At 39.3% G+C, this 18,948-nt stretch overlaps 1 protein-coding gene across 1 annotated transcript in view; it reads left to right on the top strand.

The window, feature by feature from the left end:
* Nucleotides 1-15,982, top strand: part of PDE8A (phosphodiesterase 8A) — a gene marked incomplete at its 5' end in the record, with an annotated part of 120,139 nt that extends 104,157 nt beyond the window's left edge. The window contains 10 exons of the mRNA XM_080626786.1: nt 590-754; nt 3,263-3,311; nt 3,555-3,690; nt 6,362-6,560; nt 9,330-9,547; nt 10,404-10,536; nt 13,647-13,811; nt 14,791-14,920; nt 15,684-15,803; nt 15,886-15,982. Of these exons, the coding sequence (XP_080482912.1) occupies nt 590-754; nt 3,263-3,311; nt 3,555-3,690; nt 6,362-6,560; nt 9,330-9,547; nt 10,404-10,536; nt 13,647-13,811; nt 14,791-14,920; nt 15,684-15,790 (1,302 nt within the window). The 3' untranslated portion in view covers nt 15,791-15,803; nt 15,886-15,982. The remainder of the gene's footprint in view (nt 1-589; nt 755-3,262; nt 3,312-3,554; nt 3,691-6,361; nt 6,561-9,329; nt 9,548-10,403; nt 10,537-13,646; nt 13,812-14,790; nt 14,921-15,683; nt 15,804-15,885) is intronic.
* Between the last annotated feature and the right edge of the window lie 2,966 nt (nt 15,983-18,948).

Here is an 18,948-nt window from a genome sequence, read left to right on the forward strand (position 1 = left end):
TACTGGGGTATTGGGCACAAGGTTCCCATCCAGACTGAGGAACAAGGCAGCACTGGCCTCTGGTGCAGCTTCTTTCTCTGTTCCACCTGCCCACTGGTGGAGTGCCAAAAAGCCAAATGCTCTGAATGAAGTTTTTCCAGGCTGGGTTAGCAGAGTGCCCTCTATGTGGTCAGCCATTGCATGACCCTTTTCTAAGGACTCTTGCTTATGTGAAGGAGGGGCAAGAGTTCCTCCTTCTTACTTAGGCATTGTAAACTGCCTTCTGAAACCATTCAAGGATTTGGAAAAATCAGCTCACTAATAAATTGAGAGAGGCCGATGGGAGGTTTTATTAAATCTATTCAGAGACACCTTGAGGCTGTGCCTTGAATGGGGAAGTTATTAATAAGACTGTTTTTAAGGTCACAATCTTGTTCCCAGAGTCAGTAGCAAACATCAGTGCCTAATTAACATCCCTTTGGTTTTGGTTCTCCCACATGTGGATTGTAGATCTTGTTTATTTGCTATGAGTTTTCCATAGTAATTGATGAGTGTCTATGTTTTTTCTTAAATAACTTCTAAATTCAAAACATGTTTAATGCTAAACTAGGTAATAAACATCATCAATGCTGCACAAGAAAGCAGTCCCATGCCAGTTGCAGAAGCTTTAGACCGGGCTTTGGAGATTTTAAGAACCACTGAATTGTACTCTCCACAACTGGGGACAAAAGATGAGGATCCACATACAAGTGACCTTGTTGGAGGGTTAATGACAGTAAGTACATACTGCCACAGATGGCTATTGATTAATGTTTCACTGCCTGATTTTCCCAGTTGGTCAATCTTTATTATCTGGCATGTGCTTTACCTCTACAATGCAAATTTTCAGGAAAAACTGCACACCTCTTTTTTTGGATTTCTCCCCACAAAACAAAAATTGTAGCTCCGAAAACAGGAAAAAAATTGAGAAGTCCCTTTGAAGCATTAGTTTTGCTAGCAATGGAAGGGAAAGCCAATTATTTTTCCAATATGATTCATTTTAGAAAGGAATAGATGAGAAAGAAAGAAAGATAGCTAGACACTTTATTTATTAGGGTTAGAATGGCAGGTTTTAGGAGGTTTTCAGTGTACAGGAAGAATGTGTTTTCAAAAGAATACAAAATACATATTTTTGTGGCTATTTCTTGGATTATATTTGTACCCATACAGACTCAAAGAAAGATCAAAGTGCTCTGAGCTAGCAACATGAATGTTCATGTATTAAAACACAATCATGCTCCACAGAACTCATTATTTTAATAAATAAGGCAAGCAAAAGACTGAAGGAAGCATGTATTATGTTGTTACATTGTGAAAAGAGGAATGGGGGGGCATGGGAAGAAGAAGCATTGTACCAAAGTTGAACAAAGGACATGTAGCAAAGCAAGGCTTGAACCCAAACCTTCAGAGCCTGGAGTCTGGCCCTCCTAATAACTAGATGAACTTGGATGAATGTTACCTGTGCCTTAAAGATATGTGTTCCCATTAGTCTGTAGGTTGTGTATAAAAGGCTATCTCAGGAAAAAACCTGACAGTGTTAGATGCAAAAAGGCTCATGAGATGAGCTTTTCAGAAATTTCTCTGGGCTGTTATCATTTCATGCTGTAATTATCAAGGTGTCTTTGCAATATCTATCAGAATCTTGACACAGTTTACATATATTTTTGCCTTTAAAATACCACAGCAAATGTCTGATCAAGAGAAACATATAAGAGACTTTAAGAATTCCAGAAGACCTGAATGGTTCATATAGAGGTGAATTTACTTAATAGTCAAGATATTTATTCTTTTTATGGATCGTTGGTTCTTACATACATTTGTATTCTGGCTGTATTCAGTCCATGGTCCCAGAACATGTAGGTAACAATATTGCAGAATACAAAATCCTTACTAAAAATAAAACAAATACTATTTTATGGAGCAATAGAAAAGCTGAGAAAATCCATTTCAGAGTATGAGGCTATATGGTATAGTATGAGTTTAAAACGATCTGGGTGAAACATTTTTCCAGCAAAGGGTCTGTTGAAAACAGAATCATATTATTCCATTTAACATTCAGAAGTTACGTCTGAGTAGAACAAGTAACAGGTTACTGGATTTGAATTCTCAAGCAGAATTCATGATGGGAAGGGCATTTGGAGTTCAAAGATGGATTTGCCAGATACAGAAAGCCCTGCTATTTCAAGTCTTAAAAACCTAATATTTTATTCTAAATGACAGGCAACATCGTAAATGGTGTCCTAAATATTTGTGTCATAGCAGTGCCATTGAAGAGTCACCATGCCAGTTATAGGAGTAGTACTCCTTTTTAAATGACAAAACTCCAGACTCATTTACTTACAAATGTGAAAATAAGAATGAGATATAACAATTCTTTTAAGGGCAGATATTCCATGTTCAGGTACAGCATCCGCATTTACTTCTGCTTTACTGTGTGTGCATACACATTTTTAGTAGGGTGCATTCAGAAGGATTTTTTTTTTTTTAATAAGTATGTTTTTATGTCATGGGCATTAATGTGCAGTAACTAACAGCTCTATACCTCAGAAGAGCAAACAGGATTTGGATCACAGCATTTAGAAGTATGAGGTTAAAAGGAAATATTAAATGTATCATTCTGTTAGTTTTAATGTTTTGTCTCGGTTTGCACATCTAGGCATCATGCCAGAATTGAGCCGAGGAGGCACTGAACTGGAGAACAAGCAAGCATGCGTTCTTCTTTGATAGAAGGGAAGCCTCAGAGTAGTTTGTTGCTCTGCAATCCCAGAAGCAAAGAATGAGATTCTTATGCTGCTGAGGTGACCTGATCTGACAATACCAGGGGGAGAAGAGCAGAAGCATGTCTCCACTCATTGCCTCCCCCCATCCACCTTTGCTTGTTGATGGAAAGTATGTGGACATACCATGGTTTGTGGTACACATCCAGAACCTGTGTGTGTTGTCCAGACAGAGGTGGATGTGAGGCTGTAATTCCAGACTCCCATCTGCACCTGAGATTTTTAACTGTCCGAGTTCATATTATATCCTGCAGTTTCATGTTGTATCTTGCAGTTTCTCATCCATTATAAGCCTGTAGACCAGGCAAATCTTAACAGTACACACAAATAAGGGAGAGGCAGCTTTGATGACTGTGACAGGTTACAGTCAGATTTCTTTAAAGTCATTGTGCTACTTATTTGGTATCATCATCTTGTAGACCTTTTGTACAATAGCCTCCATTTAACTCTCAGCTTTTATTTAACAGGACGGTTTACGAAGATTATCAGGGAATGAATACATGTTGTCAGCGAAACGTAAGTTTTAACTAGGTTGTTACTGAGATAGTAAAATGTTAAGAAATATAAGAAATAGGAGAAATGTGATCAGATGTTCTTTTTTATAAGCATTGTTTGGTTTTATTTTTATTTAAAAGCATTGTTCTGTAGGATTACTGAGCTTTACAGAAACAAGAGTTGCCAGACAGTATTACAGAAAAGAAACATCTACATTGAATAAAAAGGTTATTAATGGTGATTTGCAAATATACTCCTCAACAGAAACTCATCAGGTTGCTGGCAGTTTGAGCTCTCCAATCTCCCTCAATGACATACCCCCACGGATAACAGAGGCAATGGAAAATGAAGAACAGTGGGATTTTGATATATTTGAACTTGAGGCTGCCACTCATAAAAGGTCAGTAAACTCAAGAGCTCATAAGTTGAAGTTGCTGAAAGCTGACTTAAATGTCATCCTGTAATCAGCTCTTTAATTTCTCTACTTGTGATTTTAAAGTGGAATTATTTTTAATTTCAAAGTCAAATGTTTTAGATTTTCTCATTGTCATTTCTTGTTGTGTATGAACCTATTAAATATCTTCTGTTTCATCATACACAATTTCCTGCAGATTCCCAGTGGATGGAAGTGAAGATTATATATCTCTGATATGGTATAATAACAAAGCAATATAATTTTAAAAGTCTTCCTTTTCTGTTCTCAGTAATAGAAAAGTTCTACAAATCAAATTGTGGTCTTGTGGAGATTCAAATTCAAATTATGGCCAACTGCATACAGAGTCAACATGCTGGTCTTAATTTGATCAGTTGATACAAATCATGTTTTATTTTCTTTCCATGTAATTGGGTAATTTTTATTCCTAAGCAGTTCAAATACAGCAGAATTCCCATTGCCTTTCTCTGGGATTAGAGGAAGGTCTTTATTCTAAAATTTTGGCAGGCTACATATTACATATAAGATTAACTGAAGAATATTTACTCATAAAAAGTAGGGCACACCAATTTCCATTACAGAAGTTTTTAAAAGCAAATCAGCAGTTTTGATAGACTGTACTTCATTAGTAACAAATGTTCCCACTAAGTCTGTAAATTAATCTTTCTGTTTAAATCTTGGCTTTATTTTCTGGTGCTGCTCAACAGTTCTCCTTTGGGTCTAGTTTCATTTACTGTGCTTTGTCTTAGCTTACAGTGTCTATGAGACACTAATTTGAAGGCTAGATCCTGCACTGAATTGACTATCTTAAACCCTCTTCAAAATCCCAGATCTGTAAGAGCTTTGAAAGCTATTAAAAACCAACGTCTAACAAAGATATCAGGCAGTTAGTTAACATGCATGCACTTCATTTTCAGACCATGGGTTTTTTTATTCTTCTTCAAAGTGATTTTATTGTAGGTGAAGAAATTTGCATCCAGTTACTTCAGGTTTTGGTTTTTGTTTTCTTTGTATTTTTCCTTTGCTATTTCTATTCTATTTCTAATGAAGTGCTACAGATACAGTAATTTAAAAAAAAAAAAGAAGGTCAAAATGTAATCAGTTTGTGTGATTTTAAACACCTAATATGCACATTGCAGTAACTTACAAACTAGTTGTCCCAGCCAACATGCATGATATCACCAGATAGGCTTCTCTGTTCTTACTGATTTGGAGAGACCACAGAGGGACAAAAGAACTACTTTGTTGCCTGTCCTTTTATTAAAGGTATTATAATGATGATTGCTTCTTGCTATGTTTAAATAAAGGCAATTCATTATTAAGAGGATTAAAGTGATCTCCAATGAATCACAAGATGAATATGTTGTTAGTATTGTCTTCAAGTCCAAGCAGACGTAGGTAGTAAAGTCAAGATAATTCATTAAATCTAAGCTTTAGTGCATTACAGTTCACTTACACAGAAACCCAGAGAGACCTTTGTCTCACAGTGCTGTGAGACAAAGGGAGGGGATTAAGAAGGATTTAACTTTAGTATATTGTGATTCTAGTATATGACACAGTATTGTTGAGTACTTTTGCCAGAAGTTGTACACCCAACTCTAAATGACCTCACCTCACCTGTCAGGTGCAGCAAAAAATCAGAGTGCTTGATGCATCTGGAATCAAGCAGGAACGTGGCATAACAAAATAAGGATTTAAGATCTATTTTTGAAAATACACATTTGAAAATAATTACCACTATACCTGTTCTTCTTAAGCAAAAAATGCAGTGGACAAGAAAACAGTGACGTTAACCGGGTTTAAAATGAAGTCTAATGGACTGAAACTTGATTTTTTTTAAATTTATTTGCTCTATTAAACGTATTGCACTTTCACAGCTTTCAGATTAGAAATATTCTGTACTGCTGTTCTGATCTTCATTCACCTGCCAGTCATCTGGGTTTAAATTGTGCAGTTTGGCCTGGGAGAAGCAAGAGTACTGGAATACGGTGATATTGGCTATTTTTGGAGATAGTTGTCAGACATGGCTAGCCTGAAGGTTCATCTGGCCCTTACACTCTTCTAGAAATGGCATACTCCAGCCTGGCATTTGCTTCCAGAACACTCCCATCTTTCAACCTCTATTGCATGCAAAGCCAGTGAGCAATAGAAACCAGCAAAGGTGGGCATAAAAGAAATGGAATAGATCTGCAGCACAGAAAGAATAATGATTATGGCATTATATTGTATAGATAGACTTAATCTAACTGTTAAACAAGCCAGTTTAGGAATCTGTGGCAGCAGCAAGGTAATCACCTTCCTCCTCTCATACACAGAGTTTAGTACTTGCTAATCCATCTCATTTTTACTTCAGTCTACATGTACCTAGCATAGACTCCCCAAACCCCAGAATAGTGCTTCATGTAGTACAGCAGCAATATGGGACCTTTTTATATTCCTAGAAGTGTCAGGAACTGGCATGGTTCTGAGTGTGCATATGATGGGTAGGCAGAACATTTCTACAGGTTTAGACTGTAATTCTGTAACAAGTCCTTATACCCAATCTGACATGTCATCGATTAAGAATTCGTACTATTTATGCTATGTACTATTGTCTTAGCTCATTTATTTTAAAACTTTCTGGTTTTTTTCTCCACAGGCCTTTGGTTTATCTAGGTCTCAAAATATTTGCTCGCTTTGGAATCTGTGAATTCCTAAACTGTTCAGAATCAACTCTGAGGTCATGGTTACAAGTTATTGAAGCTAGCTACCATTCCTCCAACTCCTACCATAATTCTACTCATTCAGCAGATGTACTACATGCCACTGCTTATTTCTTGTCTAAAGAAAAAGTAAAGGTGAGTCCTTATTTATAACAAATAGTGTAGGTGGTAAGTAAGGTGCGATCAAAGGAAGATCTCTCAAAAAAAGATGCCAAGAGCCAAATGTCTGCCGAATACCAACAAGTTTGGTAACTCTGAGGTCAAAGAACTGAGCTATTTTACATGAGTTCTAGGATCTCTCTTACAGTACATATGAAAGGGTGGATACTAATATTACAGGAATTCAGCTGTTCTTGATGGGAAAGTAAGAAAACCAGCTTTTAAAACAAAACTTCTTCATATAGTTAAATTTTCCCAGATAGGTGAGCTAATGACACAATTATTTTTGTGACGGTACATGCCAAATACAGATTTAATGTAATAAATCACCATCTTTTAAGCCTTGTGATAGTCATTTTGCAGAAGACTCCCAGGGCAATATAGGCCATAAAATAGTTTTAGTGCTTCTAAAGCTATATCACCCACTGGGCTAGATGCCCTGAGGCTTAAAGAGACTACATTGGAGGAGAGTATTGAAAAAGATTAGTTGTTGAAGTCTCTTGTACCATAACACCCGCTGGCATATTACAGCCACCGAGAACCTGAATAAATCAGGGCAACCTTTGCTCTCACATGGCCAGAGGGCAGACTGGAGAAGGGGAATTACAACAGTGCTTGCATGTGTATGCAGTGTAGTGGCAGTACATATTTCTGATTTTTTGGATAGAAATTCCTACTCTGAATTGGCCTGCATAAGGATTGTGCTAGTGACGGGCATCTGGCTGAGACATTTGCGGCTATAAAAAAGCTTCTGACAGCTCATTAAATCTGTAGTAAGTCCCTTAACCTGGAGCTGCAGCTCATTAATATGCTCTCCAGAGTCTGACTTAAAAATACTATATGCCAAGTGATGTTTTCAGCACCTGATTTGCCAAAGGTTTAGCTGGTCTTCCCAAGAATATCTATGAAAAACAGACAAGATCTGGACTCATTTCAATGCCACAGAAGCATGACTGCCGCCTCCTTTTCCAGAATGTTATTTCCATTCCTCTGTAGATAGAGGAAGAGAAAAAAATGTTGCAGCAGAAGAGAATCAAAGCTCAAAATTCTCTCTGTATCTTTTCAGAGTTAGAGCCCAGCTGCTTTTGTGTTGTCCAGAGTGCAACTCAACCTAAACACAGCAGGCCAGATTCTGCCACTCAAACACTGAGATTCTTTTTCAGTGATTGAACTGGATTCTTGCCTGGGAAAATCTTCTGGCTCCCAAATTGAAGTAGTATTCTCAGAACCGTTTCCACTTCTGTGCCACAGGAGTTAAGATGACAAAGTTAGAATCCGTGACCTGAAGTGGGGGGTGAAGGTGCTGTAAATTTCCCAGGAAGTTTGCTATGTCAGACTCAGGGAGTAAGTGTCAGATACACTGCTGTGGTCCTACAGGTCAAGTATTCTCCAGTTTCTGGCCGTTTTCCATCTGCACAGGTCTTTCTCAGCCAGACTGAGCACTGGTTAGTGTGTACGTCTGAGGAGAGCCTGATCTAAAAATCTCTCTTTCCTAACTTCATACCACAAAAATAAAATCCCATGAGCAGCAGCTGAAAGAAAGAAGGAAGAATCTAACAGAAGGCAGATGATATTTCAGACAATGCTAACTATGAGCCTGGAGTGGAAATAATTCTTTGTCTTTTCTTATTCTCTACAAGATACTCTTGACAGTCCTTAATGAATAATATCCTAGCTGCATCAAGTCAAGTCACTGCATGAATTTCAAGAGGTATAAAGTAGGGAAGGGATTGTTTTTTCACCTACCAAGTCTAACCATTCTGAATGGAACTGTCAAAGCCGGTAGAAAATTTGGACCTTAAATTCAACCTAATTGGAACAGAAATTATCTGCCCTGCTCCCAGATTCAACTGGGAACATGTCTGCTTTTGTGTCTCTTACTTTATTAGATCTTTTTGACAGAATTCTTTCGTATCTGTGATCCTTCACAAAAAGCCAGTGTAAACACAGCATAAAGGCTAGTTTCCAAATGTACTACAATATTTTTCTGAGATGCTTGGTTCTTTATCTCCTTTATGCTACTAATACAGTATTAAAACTGAAGTACAAAACCTTGAAAGTCAAATGGTTTTGTATTTCATTGTAAAGTAGAAATAGTTAGACATAAAGCCATGGCCAGTGTAAATAGACATAAAGCATGGAGCACGGCATGCTAGCAGAATCAGAACTTGATACAGAAAGTATAGAACAGAGTCATGTAATTTTTCCATGGATGTAAACCATCAAGTATTCTTCAGAGAATTCATATTAGCTGTAGCCCCAGGACACTGTTATAGAACAGAATATATGGGAAACATTCCTTACACATTGTAAACCTAGCTAGCATGTAAATGGAATGTGATTAGGATGCATTAAGTTTCCAAAAGAAATGAAGGGGTCTGGTGGAAATAAAGTAATTTTTAGCAGTATTGGTCTTTTTTCTGAGCCAAATACCCTAACTCCAAGTGAAATTGGTTTCTGTGTTGTTAGAAAAAAACCACCCTAATTTATTACTTTGTATTTGCTTAATTTGATGTGCTTTGTCGAAGGTGGGGCTAAGGCAAAATTCAAGAGGCACAAAATGGACAAAAAAGTTATGCAGTGTTCAGTGAAGCTTATAATGAATTTTCCATTGCTCTGTCTAGAACATCTGACCCTTCCTGCAGAGTCCTGGCTTTTATTCCTCAGCAACTTGGCTTAATCTTATGGACAGAGTAGGGTTTCCCATAAGTCTGCCAGGAAAACTAAGCATCCTTCTATTTTCAGCAAACTCTGGATCCGATTGATGAGGTTGCTGCACTCATTGCTGCCACAGTCCATGATGTGGATCACCCAGGAAGAACAAATTCTTTCCTGTGCAATGCTGGCAGTGAGCTAGCAATTCTCTACAATGACACGGCAGTGCTGGAGAGCCATCATGCTGCCCTGGCTTTCCAGCTCACCACCAGGGACGGCAAATGCAATATATTTAAAAACATGGAGAGGTAAGCTTAAAACCCAGGGTCCTTGTCTGCCCACTGACATCTCTTATTTTCTTCTGTGTAACATAAAATAATGCAATCAAGCATCCTAGAGGGGGGCAGTGCCTTGTGGATAACTGTCCATAGCCTTTGTGGAAGTTTGCTTCTAAACAAGTGGAATTGCTTCTTCCTGTCCTGCACAGATTTAGGAGTAATCCCATGGTTTCAGTTCCCCTTGTGGATAAAAAGGCAGACCCTATCTGAGGAACTTAGTGTGAATACTAATGTAAGTCTAGAAGGATCATTTTGTATCATTGGACATAGAGGACAAGCTACGGCTGGGTGGGTAAATGTTTGCTGTGTAGAATGAGGATAGAAAGAGTCACAGAGCATCAGTCAAAAAGTGAATGCCTTGTTTCAATGGGAAGGATAGTGAAGGACCTGTTGTTCTTCTTCCAGCCCTAGAAAGGCATCTAGGGTGAGGATGTGGCCATTGCCTTGGCCCTCTCAAGATACAGTAAAAAAGTACTGCTGAAAACTTGGCTGGAACATGAGCCACTGCCCAAGTGTCTGTGCTAAAAGCCTTGGGAACACGTTGGTGTGGCGTGTCCTGGCAGCCTCCTAAGTAGCTGGTGCCTCTGCTCAGCTCTAGCACTGTTTCTCCTAGAGATCCAGTCATGCCTTTAGCACGTATGTCTCTGCACATGAAAGGGTACTTCATCCAACACAGACGCAGCTGCCCAAGCCCTTATTACTGTTCTTTCCTCCCCCAGCACCTCTCTTCAACGGAAATGGTCTGTAGCATTTTTGTTAGACTTGTTTTAGCAAGCAGCCCTTTGTGAACCAGCCAGCATTCTTAATTGTTTCCTTCTTTAAACAGGAATGAGTATCGAACCCTTCGCCAAGTCATTATTGACATGGTCTTAGCAACAGAAATGACAAAGCACTTTGAGCATGTCAACAAGTTTGTCAACAGCATTAATAAACCCTTGGCAGCGCTAGAAGAAAATGGGGTAAGCAACACTGCAAATCCTCCTTAAAATGATGAGGCAGGGACTGGGGACCCTTGGCAGTAGGAAATGCCCATGTGGTATTCTGGGAAAGTTCACCAGAAATGTGGAGGAAGAGGAACTAGAAATGTGTCTTTCACCTCTGGGTTTGAATGCCCTTCTGCTTAATACAATTGTCACACCACTGAGGGTGAGTGGGTCTCACTTGGATCCTATTAATATTGCAATGTTATGATGTCATGCTTGGGACCAGAACCTTGGGCTGTCTGTTTTCCTGTTAAAAATGCCATTTTGATGAACACAGTCACTCCCATAGAGAGAGTGCTAGCGGCAAGACTTGGCATTGTTGTTGGCCATTTCTGCAAAGAAGGCAAGATCTGGCTCAGAACAGAAACTGAATTACACCCTCAGTCACAACAGGAACCGCTAGTGGTGCAGCATAAGGGCAGGTGATTGACTGCCATATGGTGCATTCTGTGGAAATAAGGGCCCTCAGCCTCCAGCGCTGCCTGACAGCACTCACGGGTTTCCTGTCTGTTTTCTTTTTTAATCTTTAAAATATATGATGGTGGCATTACAGATCACATAGACATAATCGATAGCCATCTGGAACCCCATGGACAAAATGAAATTGCCTGCTAAGAACTCATTCTGAAAAAACGACACCGGTTTCAGTAACAGCTTCAACCAGCAGTTTTGTTGCCAGTAAGAGCAGTGTATAATTTTGTTGGAATGTTTTTTTGCAAGGAGAAGGTTTTCAGAAATGGTTATAAAAGTGTATGGGTGGCAACGTCCTGTAGGAGCTGTCATGGTTTTCTGTGTTTTCTTACCATGGTTTTTAGAAAGCCACATTTACGACTGTTGTGTATAATGGGGGAGGGCAGTCCTTTTATTATCTGAAGTGGGAGAGGAACAGGTCTTGTTCCTTCATCCATAGAAGCAGACTGGAGCTTAACTGGAGAAGAGTACCTTTGTCCACAAGAAGGAAAATATTTCCCTTCTTTTGGTTGGGAGTTCCTTAGTTCAGGAGGTTCCTGTTAAAAGGCGTGTAATATGTGAGTGGGTAAACCAGATCATTTGGTGCGCTTCTTACTAACAGAATAACGCTGGCAGATCCAGTCTAGTTGTATATCTGGTTGCAGCGGCACTGTGTGTTTCTTGGCCTGGTTTCCAGTCATGGAGGTGACTCAGTTTGTGTTTGCAGACTGAGCTGCCAATCGTGTGTTCCAAATGGGACAGTTCCACTTATTTTTTTTATTTATTATTTTTATACATATTTGTTCCAAGAGCCATGCTGAGAAGCTGCTTTGTTTGTTTCCTTTCTTCTTTTGTTTCATAAACTGAAAAAAATCCTTTCCAGCTCCAGCATCCTTTATCCTCCCATTTCCTTTCATGATGTCATCTAAACCTATCAGAGGAAGCCAAAATCTGCCATGCAGAGACACCTCTGCACTCTGAGCAGGATGCTGGGACTAAGCACAGTTAGCACATTTTATTCCCAAGACATCTGCATCTAGCAAGTAGAACTGTGCTCCTGGTTTGAACAGATCACAGAAGCAAACATCCTTTCTTGATTCTTGGTGGTTTACCTACTAGGATATTCTCTGCTATTCCTGACTGAATGATCTCTAATAATTTTATGTGCTTAATTTCCATGCTTGTGTTCCTGGAGCTTCCATCACTTTATTTTGGCTTTCTCTTGCATAATTTTGCCATGTATTTGGAGGTGTGTGCACCTCAGTTTGTTTCCTCCATATTTTGCCTTCCACATATCTAAAACTGAGGGAAAATAATTGGTTTGGAAGTTTCATTTCGGTAAGAACTATAGAGCTGGTGTTTCTGAGCCAGTTTACTACCAAATAATAATTTTTTCATTATTGTCAGTTTCTGCCTTTAGAAAGAACTTTCTTCCCCCAAGAACTTTCTTCTGAAAAATATGTCCTAATAAAAGGTCAGAAAGTTTCTGCTGCTTTGTGTCCACCTCTTCTTACAAAATACTGCAGGAACTGGTGGCACATTGTCATTATCATCGTTGTCGTTACTGTTAACTTCTTCACTGCTCTGACTGTAGACCAAGACTTTGTTAGGTGCCAGAGAAGTCAAGTATGTTCCTTGCTTCAAAGAGTTTCTGTTCCATGTAGATGGTGTTGTAAATTTCTGTATCTACCCATCTCTAAAGAGTCAAGCAATAATGCTGTACTTATAGGTAATTTAAAAGGATATTTTAATCCTGAATCTCTGTCCTTTGGAAATTTACTTCATCAGAGCTCCACAGAAATAGCTTCTAATCTGGATCATCATATTAGCTGTATATTGGCTCCAAATATAGAGTATGTTGACGTGCTTGTATGTGCAGTCTGGGAACCAAATATAAGCTGTGTGGGGGCTGAAAACCTCCTTAGACTTTCAGAGGAAAGATGAGCTTGTTCAGAAGCATGTTTCTAATGTATATATATATATATACACATATATATATATAACTTTAATACTGATAAACTCTCAGAAAGCAAAATTCCCCATCAGGTCAGAGATTGATGGGCTAACATGGGTCCCGTGGAAGGGAGTGAGGGGCATGCCTGGGAGGCAATGTGGGATCTGACTCTCTTAATAGTAGCAGTGCTGTCACAATGATTGATGCTCACACTGATGAGGTTTGCATGCAGAGGATGACCACGCAGTGCGGGTCACTCCTTTTTTTTTAAACCACCTATTCTACTCTTACTGTGCAAGTCCATTAATCCTTGTATTTCAGCAGAGAATTACATTTTTCTGCCTACACAGTGCTCATCACTGTGTATAGTGATGAATGGATCCTCTCCACACTTTTAAGGATGCAGATAAGGCATAGAGGGATTAGATGACTTGCCCAAAGGTGCCCAAAAGATCTGTCACAAAGATAGTGACAGAATCCAGAAACTGGAGTTCAGTGCTAGTTCACAACTGTGGTTAACATTCATAATCCCCCTATAAATTTGGTTGGACATCAAATACGGTAGCCAGTATCAGGACTGATCCGTGTAGGATCAGCTAAAAGCATTCCCAAGGCACAAAGCTTTTGAGTAAGTGCACAGAGCCCTTGCTAATGGATTGTTTTTAATTCTTAAATGTTACAGAATAATGGTGATGGAGAGTCAATCAAAACTGTTCTCAGGTCTCCAGAAAACCGTATCCTTATCAAGCGCATGTTGATAAAGTGTGCTGACATTTCCAATCCATGCAGACCCATAGAACAGTGCATAGAGTGGGCTGGACGCATCTCTGAAGAGTACTTTGCACAGGTAAGGCAGCTGAAATGGGCTGCTCAAATTCCAGGCTTTAATTCCATTTAAATTCTCTTTAAAAGAGTAAAAGAGAAAGGTGCATATACTGCCAGTGTCCCAGAACATCCCAGGCTGCATTACCTAATGTGAAAAATAACCACATTTTTATTTTAAATGATGGGATGTTACTCATGCTGATACAAGAGTAGATGCCTCAAACAGATGAAAGTTGGCAACTTCTACAGCGCAGTTTCTGAAAAATGTAAACTTTCAAGTTGTTCACTTTGGAGCTGGGCTTTTTGAGTTTTGCCTGTAAACCTATTGCCATCACAAGAAGAAGAGGAAGAGGAAGGGTGCCTCGTGTACCCACGTGCTGGCTATGCCTTAAGAATAGGATCATCAGGTCCTAGTGTCAGCATGGGAAAGAATCATCAGGCCCTCGTGTTAGCATGGGAACAGCACTGACCCTAAGAAATGCTGTAGGACTTTAGATCACTGCTGAAGAAAGGTTTTAGGAAGATGAGGAAAAGTAGAGGGCAGAGTCATTATTACAGATGGTAGATCGAATAAATATGAGTTGAGACTTGGTACATCAAAGTGGGGAAAGGAGGATAAAGAGATATTTTGCCATTTCTGAGTTGTACAGATTGTCATTTAATTTCCATCAGACATTGAAAACAGTCGAGCATCTTTTAGCTAGAAAGCAGTCATAACTTAATCAGTAACGTGAAGTTACTTAGGGTCAGCTTTGTGTGTAGATGCAGAGGTAAATACATGGCTTTGTGTGAAACACTGGAAGGCAGCAGTAGTCTACTGTTTCACTGAAATCTAGACAATTAGGTGCTTAAGATTAAATTGCTGCCTTTTCAGATTTATTCAGGTTCCTCTGTTTATTTATCAGTTGGACACTCTAGTCAGTGCCAAACAATCTGCTACTAAAAGAAGCCCGTTAACAGAATGTGTCTTAGATGAATAATCACAAGCGTGTTTTTTGCAGACTGATGAAGAAAGGAGACAAGGTTTACCTGTTGTGATGCCAGTTTTTGACAGAAATACCTGCAGCATCCCCAAATCCCAATTATCATTCATTGATTACTTCATTATTGATATGTTTGATGCCTGGGATGGTAAGCAAAACTCTGCTATATTTCCAGACAATAACTATTGTGTAAACCTTTGAAACTACTGGGATATAAAACTGCTTTCTTATGGCTGTTAAAGAAAGGGGGGGAAAGGGAAGATTTCTGCAATTCAAGTAAGCTTAATAATTTCATTATTGCTTAAAAGTATTTTGATACTGCGACAAGCCAGCCTCGTGGTTTCTCTTAATGTATTAGATTCAGGCAATGTTTAACTTTCTTAATTTTAAACTTGCTTCTCTGTAAAAGAAGAACAGAACATTTTCTCCCTGATAGCACTTTGGGCACAGTCATTTTGTCCATGTTAATATCAGTTATTCTTCAAGACAAATTTCTGCAGTCTGGAAACTGCTCGGGGGAGCAGCTGTTTCCTTCCAAGTGCTGCCTCTGTGGTTAAAAGTGGTCAGAAACGTGACTCTCCTGAATGCCAGATCATGACATGTGACTGAGATTTGAAGAAGTAGAATAATTACAAGCATAATTAGCTATGCCCCTCCTGGAAAACTGGGTCCCTTTGCTGGGACTTGCAATACCAGTATTAAGTAGACTTATAGAACTGTTCTCACTGGCCTGAGTGATACATGAGTGATGAGAGCTATACAGCCAAAACCATTTCAAGTATTGGTGTGACAGATTTAAGCTTTCCTACTTAACACAGTTGCCCAGACATTTCAAGTGATACTTAAGCAGACAGAATCATGTGACTGTTTCAATTCTGCAAACTAAATGCACTCTGCCCTTTCTTCCCTAGCATTTGCAGATCTGCCAAATTTGATGGAGCATCTGAATAATAACATTAAATACTGGAAAGGACTAGATGCAAGGAATCTGCGGGTCCTTCGACCACCACCAGAATAGCAATTAGACCATGGTGTGTAATTTGCTAACCAGATTCATATTTATTCAAGCTCACTTTTATTCATGTGATTTCAGATTTGTTTTGGTCTCTTCAGTATTACAGTAAGGCTGGCCCATGCGCTTGGGGAACTTTCAAATTCAAGAGAACATGAGGTCAGCAGTTGACTGCCACAGACTACGTGTGCGGACTCCAATGAAATAAGCCCACCAAGTGGAATTACACTGGATTGCTGCAGTACTTGTACTGAAGAGGGTTTATTAGTGAACATATTTTTGCGATATCTTCATACCAGTATGTGAAGCTGGAAGACCTTGAAGAATCCGCATTAAAAGAACATTCACTAGAAGACTGTCTGTTAATAGAGACTCACAGCTTTTATGAGAAAGCTACATGCTTTTTATAAGCACTTAAGACAGTTACGTAGAACAATCAGACATTTAAAATGCAATTGTCTATGAAAGAATTTTTGATCTACGAAAATAGATGTACTGTATTTTTTCACATCACAGAAGGTGCAATCATTCACTTCTGAGCACTACTGAAAGTGAGTTCTCTTTAAGAAATTTAGTAGCAAATGTAAAAATAACACAAGAATTTTTGAGGTTGATCGTTAGCATCTATGATTCAAATGTTATGTTTTATTTATTTTGTTAGATGTTCAATATTTTCTATGAATTTATAAATACTTAAAAGCCAAAGCCAACTTTAGATGCATTATAAATTTACATGATTCATACTCATTAATATACATTTAATTGATGTACAGACCTTTTATTTTCATAATGCAAATACAAAATACTATACAATGATACCTTTTTATTGCACTGTAAGGGTAGATGTGTATGTTTAAATATTGTCTGATTTATGTTAATTAAAGTAAGTTTTATTGAAAAGGTCTCACTTGAGAATTGTAGAATAAACAAGAACTGTATGCTGTCTGAGCACCAGAACTGCAGTAGTTCTCCCACAAACCAGTGAAAACAACCTGCTCTTCCCTTGACTACAAAAATAATAATATGTTGGAACTTCCTGTTTTCGCCTGTGAAATTTTATGACTGAATTCCCTGTCAAAATCTGCCTTATTTTATATAGTATTTCTACAAAGCATTCCACAGCATATATGAAGAGTTAATACTAAACATCTAATGAATTTCAACAATTTCTAGCCTATGTATTTTCCTCTGCCATAAAAGAAACAGAACGTAAAACCACCAACAAAACCCTTTAACTCAAGAAGTTTGTAAGGCTGCGTACCTTCACAATTTGAATGAAACCTTCATAGCAAACACCAGAAAATAATAAAATGTATATTTTAAGAAGCGTCAAAGCCATTTCATTTGAAATGTATTTTTACTTTGCAGTTTGCAGACTAACATATATGGAATTCTTTAAAAAATAAGATACTTGCTGTCTGGGACAGGAATATTTGAGGGGTTTGGACTGGCATAAGGGTGATGAAAGGTGGTATATGATTGGCAAGCCCCTGTTTGTGGCCTGCCCTTGGCAAGCCCATCAAACCCTTGTGTGCCATTGGACAAGTCTCTCCACAGCTAAAAGCAGTGCCATGCTGTATTCCACTGAAGGACTAGAAGAGTATCCTGCCAACCTGTAGTCAGAAAAGCACTGGAAGAATGGCTGGCTGCTGTCAGTGCAGAGGCAATTGACTTCAGAGACATTTTGAACCATTCCTGAAGAAGCACAAGCAGGGGAGAGGTGGATGATGGAGCAGTTCAGAGACTGCAGCAGTAGGAGCCTTAAAGCAGGTAAGAAAAAGAACAGGTAACCTCTCCAGGTGTTACCTCTTTCTGTGTTTCTGCTTCATCGCCAAGCTGATGAGACTCATGGGCCACCATTATTTGTAGCTCACTACTGTTCATGTGTGTGTTACGCCTTTCTCCCTTACCCTGCTTGTGTGCAGTCCCTTCCCAAATAAAATTTGGGTTATATGCTGCTGGGGCAGGAATTCCCTTAATTTCCTTTAGTTCATTGAGGAATGTATATTGCCTAAGCCAGTGGGACTCAGATCCTGCCTAGGAGTGCTCAGACCCTGCCACTGTCTCATGGACATAGTAGGACATGAGGGCATGGGGTCCTTGTCAATCTTCCAGGGGTTCTACAATTGATACTGAAGGACGAGACATATTTTCATTGAAGGCTGAAAAAAAGGATGCTCTGTTTTCAAAGGGAACATGCAAGGAGAGAGAGTTGTTTTCCAGATAAATTGTTTTCGTGGCAATATTATGTTGTCTTTTCCTATACATGCACCTACTGTAGTCAGCTTTAATTTCCCACCTGGTGTTAATGTCTTCTATTGCATGCAGGTTCCTGTGCCTAGTTCAAAGAAAAGCTACGCTGGCTGCATTAGAAGGAAGCTACATCACACCATCAGTATCTCCTCCACTTACCTGCTGCAGTGAGGGTGGGAGAGGGAAAGTAACAGCATATGGGCCCAGAAGACGTCTGCAGGAAGGAGGTAAAAAACATAGAATCACAGAATTGTTTAGCTTGGAAAAGATCTTTAAGATCATTCTGTTCACCTAGCATTGTCAAGTCTACCATTAAACCATGTGCCCAGGTGCCACATCTACACATCCTTTAAATACCTCCAGGGATGGTTACTTTACCACTTCCCTGGGCAGCCTGTTCCAATGCTTGACAACCCTCTTGGTGAAGAAATTCTTCCTAATATCCAATCTAAACTTCCCTGGAACAACTTGAGACAATTTCCTCTTCTCCTATCACTTGTTACTTGGAAAAGACAAACACACACCTCACTACAACTTCCTTTCAGGTAGCTTAGAGAGAGATAAGGTCCCCCCTGAGCCTCCAGGCTAAACAACCCCAGTTCCCTCAGCTGTTTCTCACCAGACTTGTGCTCCAGGCCCTTCATCAGCTTTGTTGCCCTTCTCTGAACATGCTCCAGCACCTCAATGTCTCTTTTGTAGTGAGGGGCCCAGAACTGAACACAGTATTTGAGATGCAGCCTTACCAGTGCTAAGTCACTTACCTGGTCCTGCTGGCCACACTATGTCTGATACAAGCCAGGATGCTGTTGGCCTTGGCTGCCTGGGCACACTGACAGCTCATTCAGATGGTTGTTGACAAACACCCCCAGGACCTTTTCCGCCGAGCAGCTTTCCAGCCACTCTTCCCAAGC

The sequence above is a fragment of the Psittacula echo genome (genome assembly GCF_963264785.1).
Source record: "Psittacula echo genome assembly, chromosome: 10".
NCBI lineage: Eukaryota > Metazoa > Chordata > Aves > Psittaciformes > Psittacidae > Psittacula > Psittacula echo.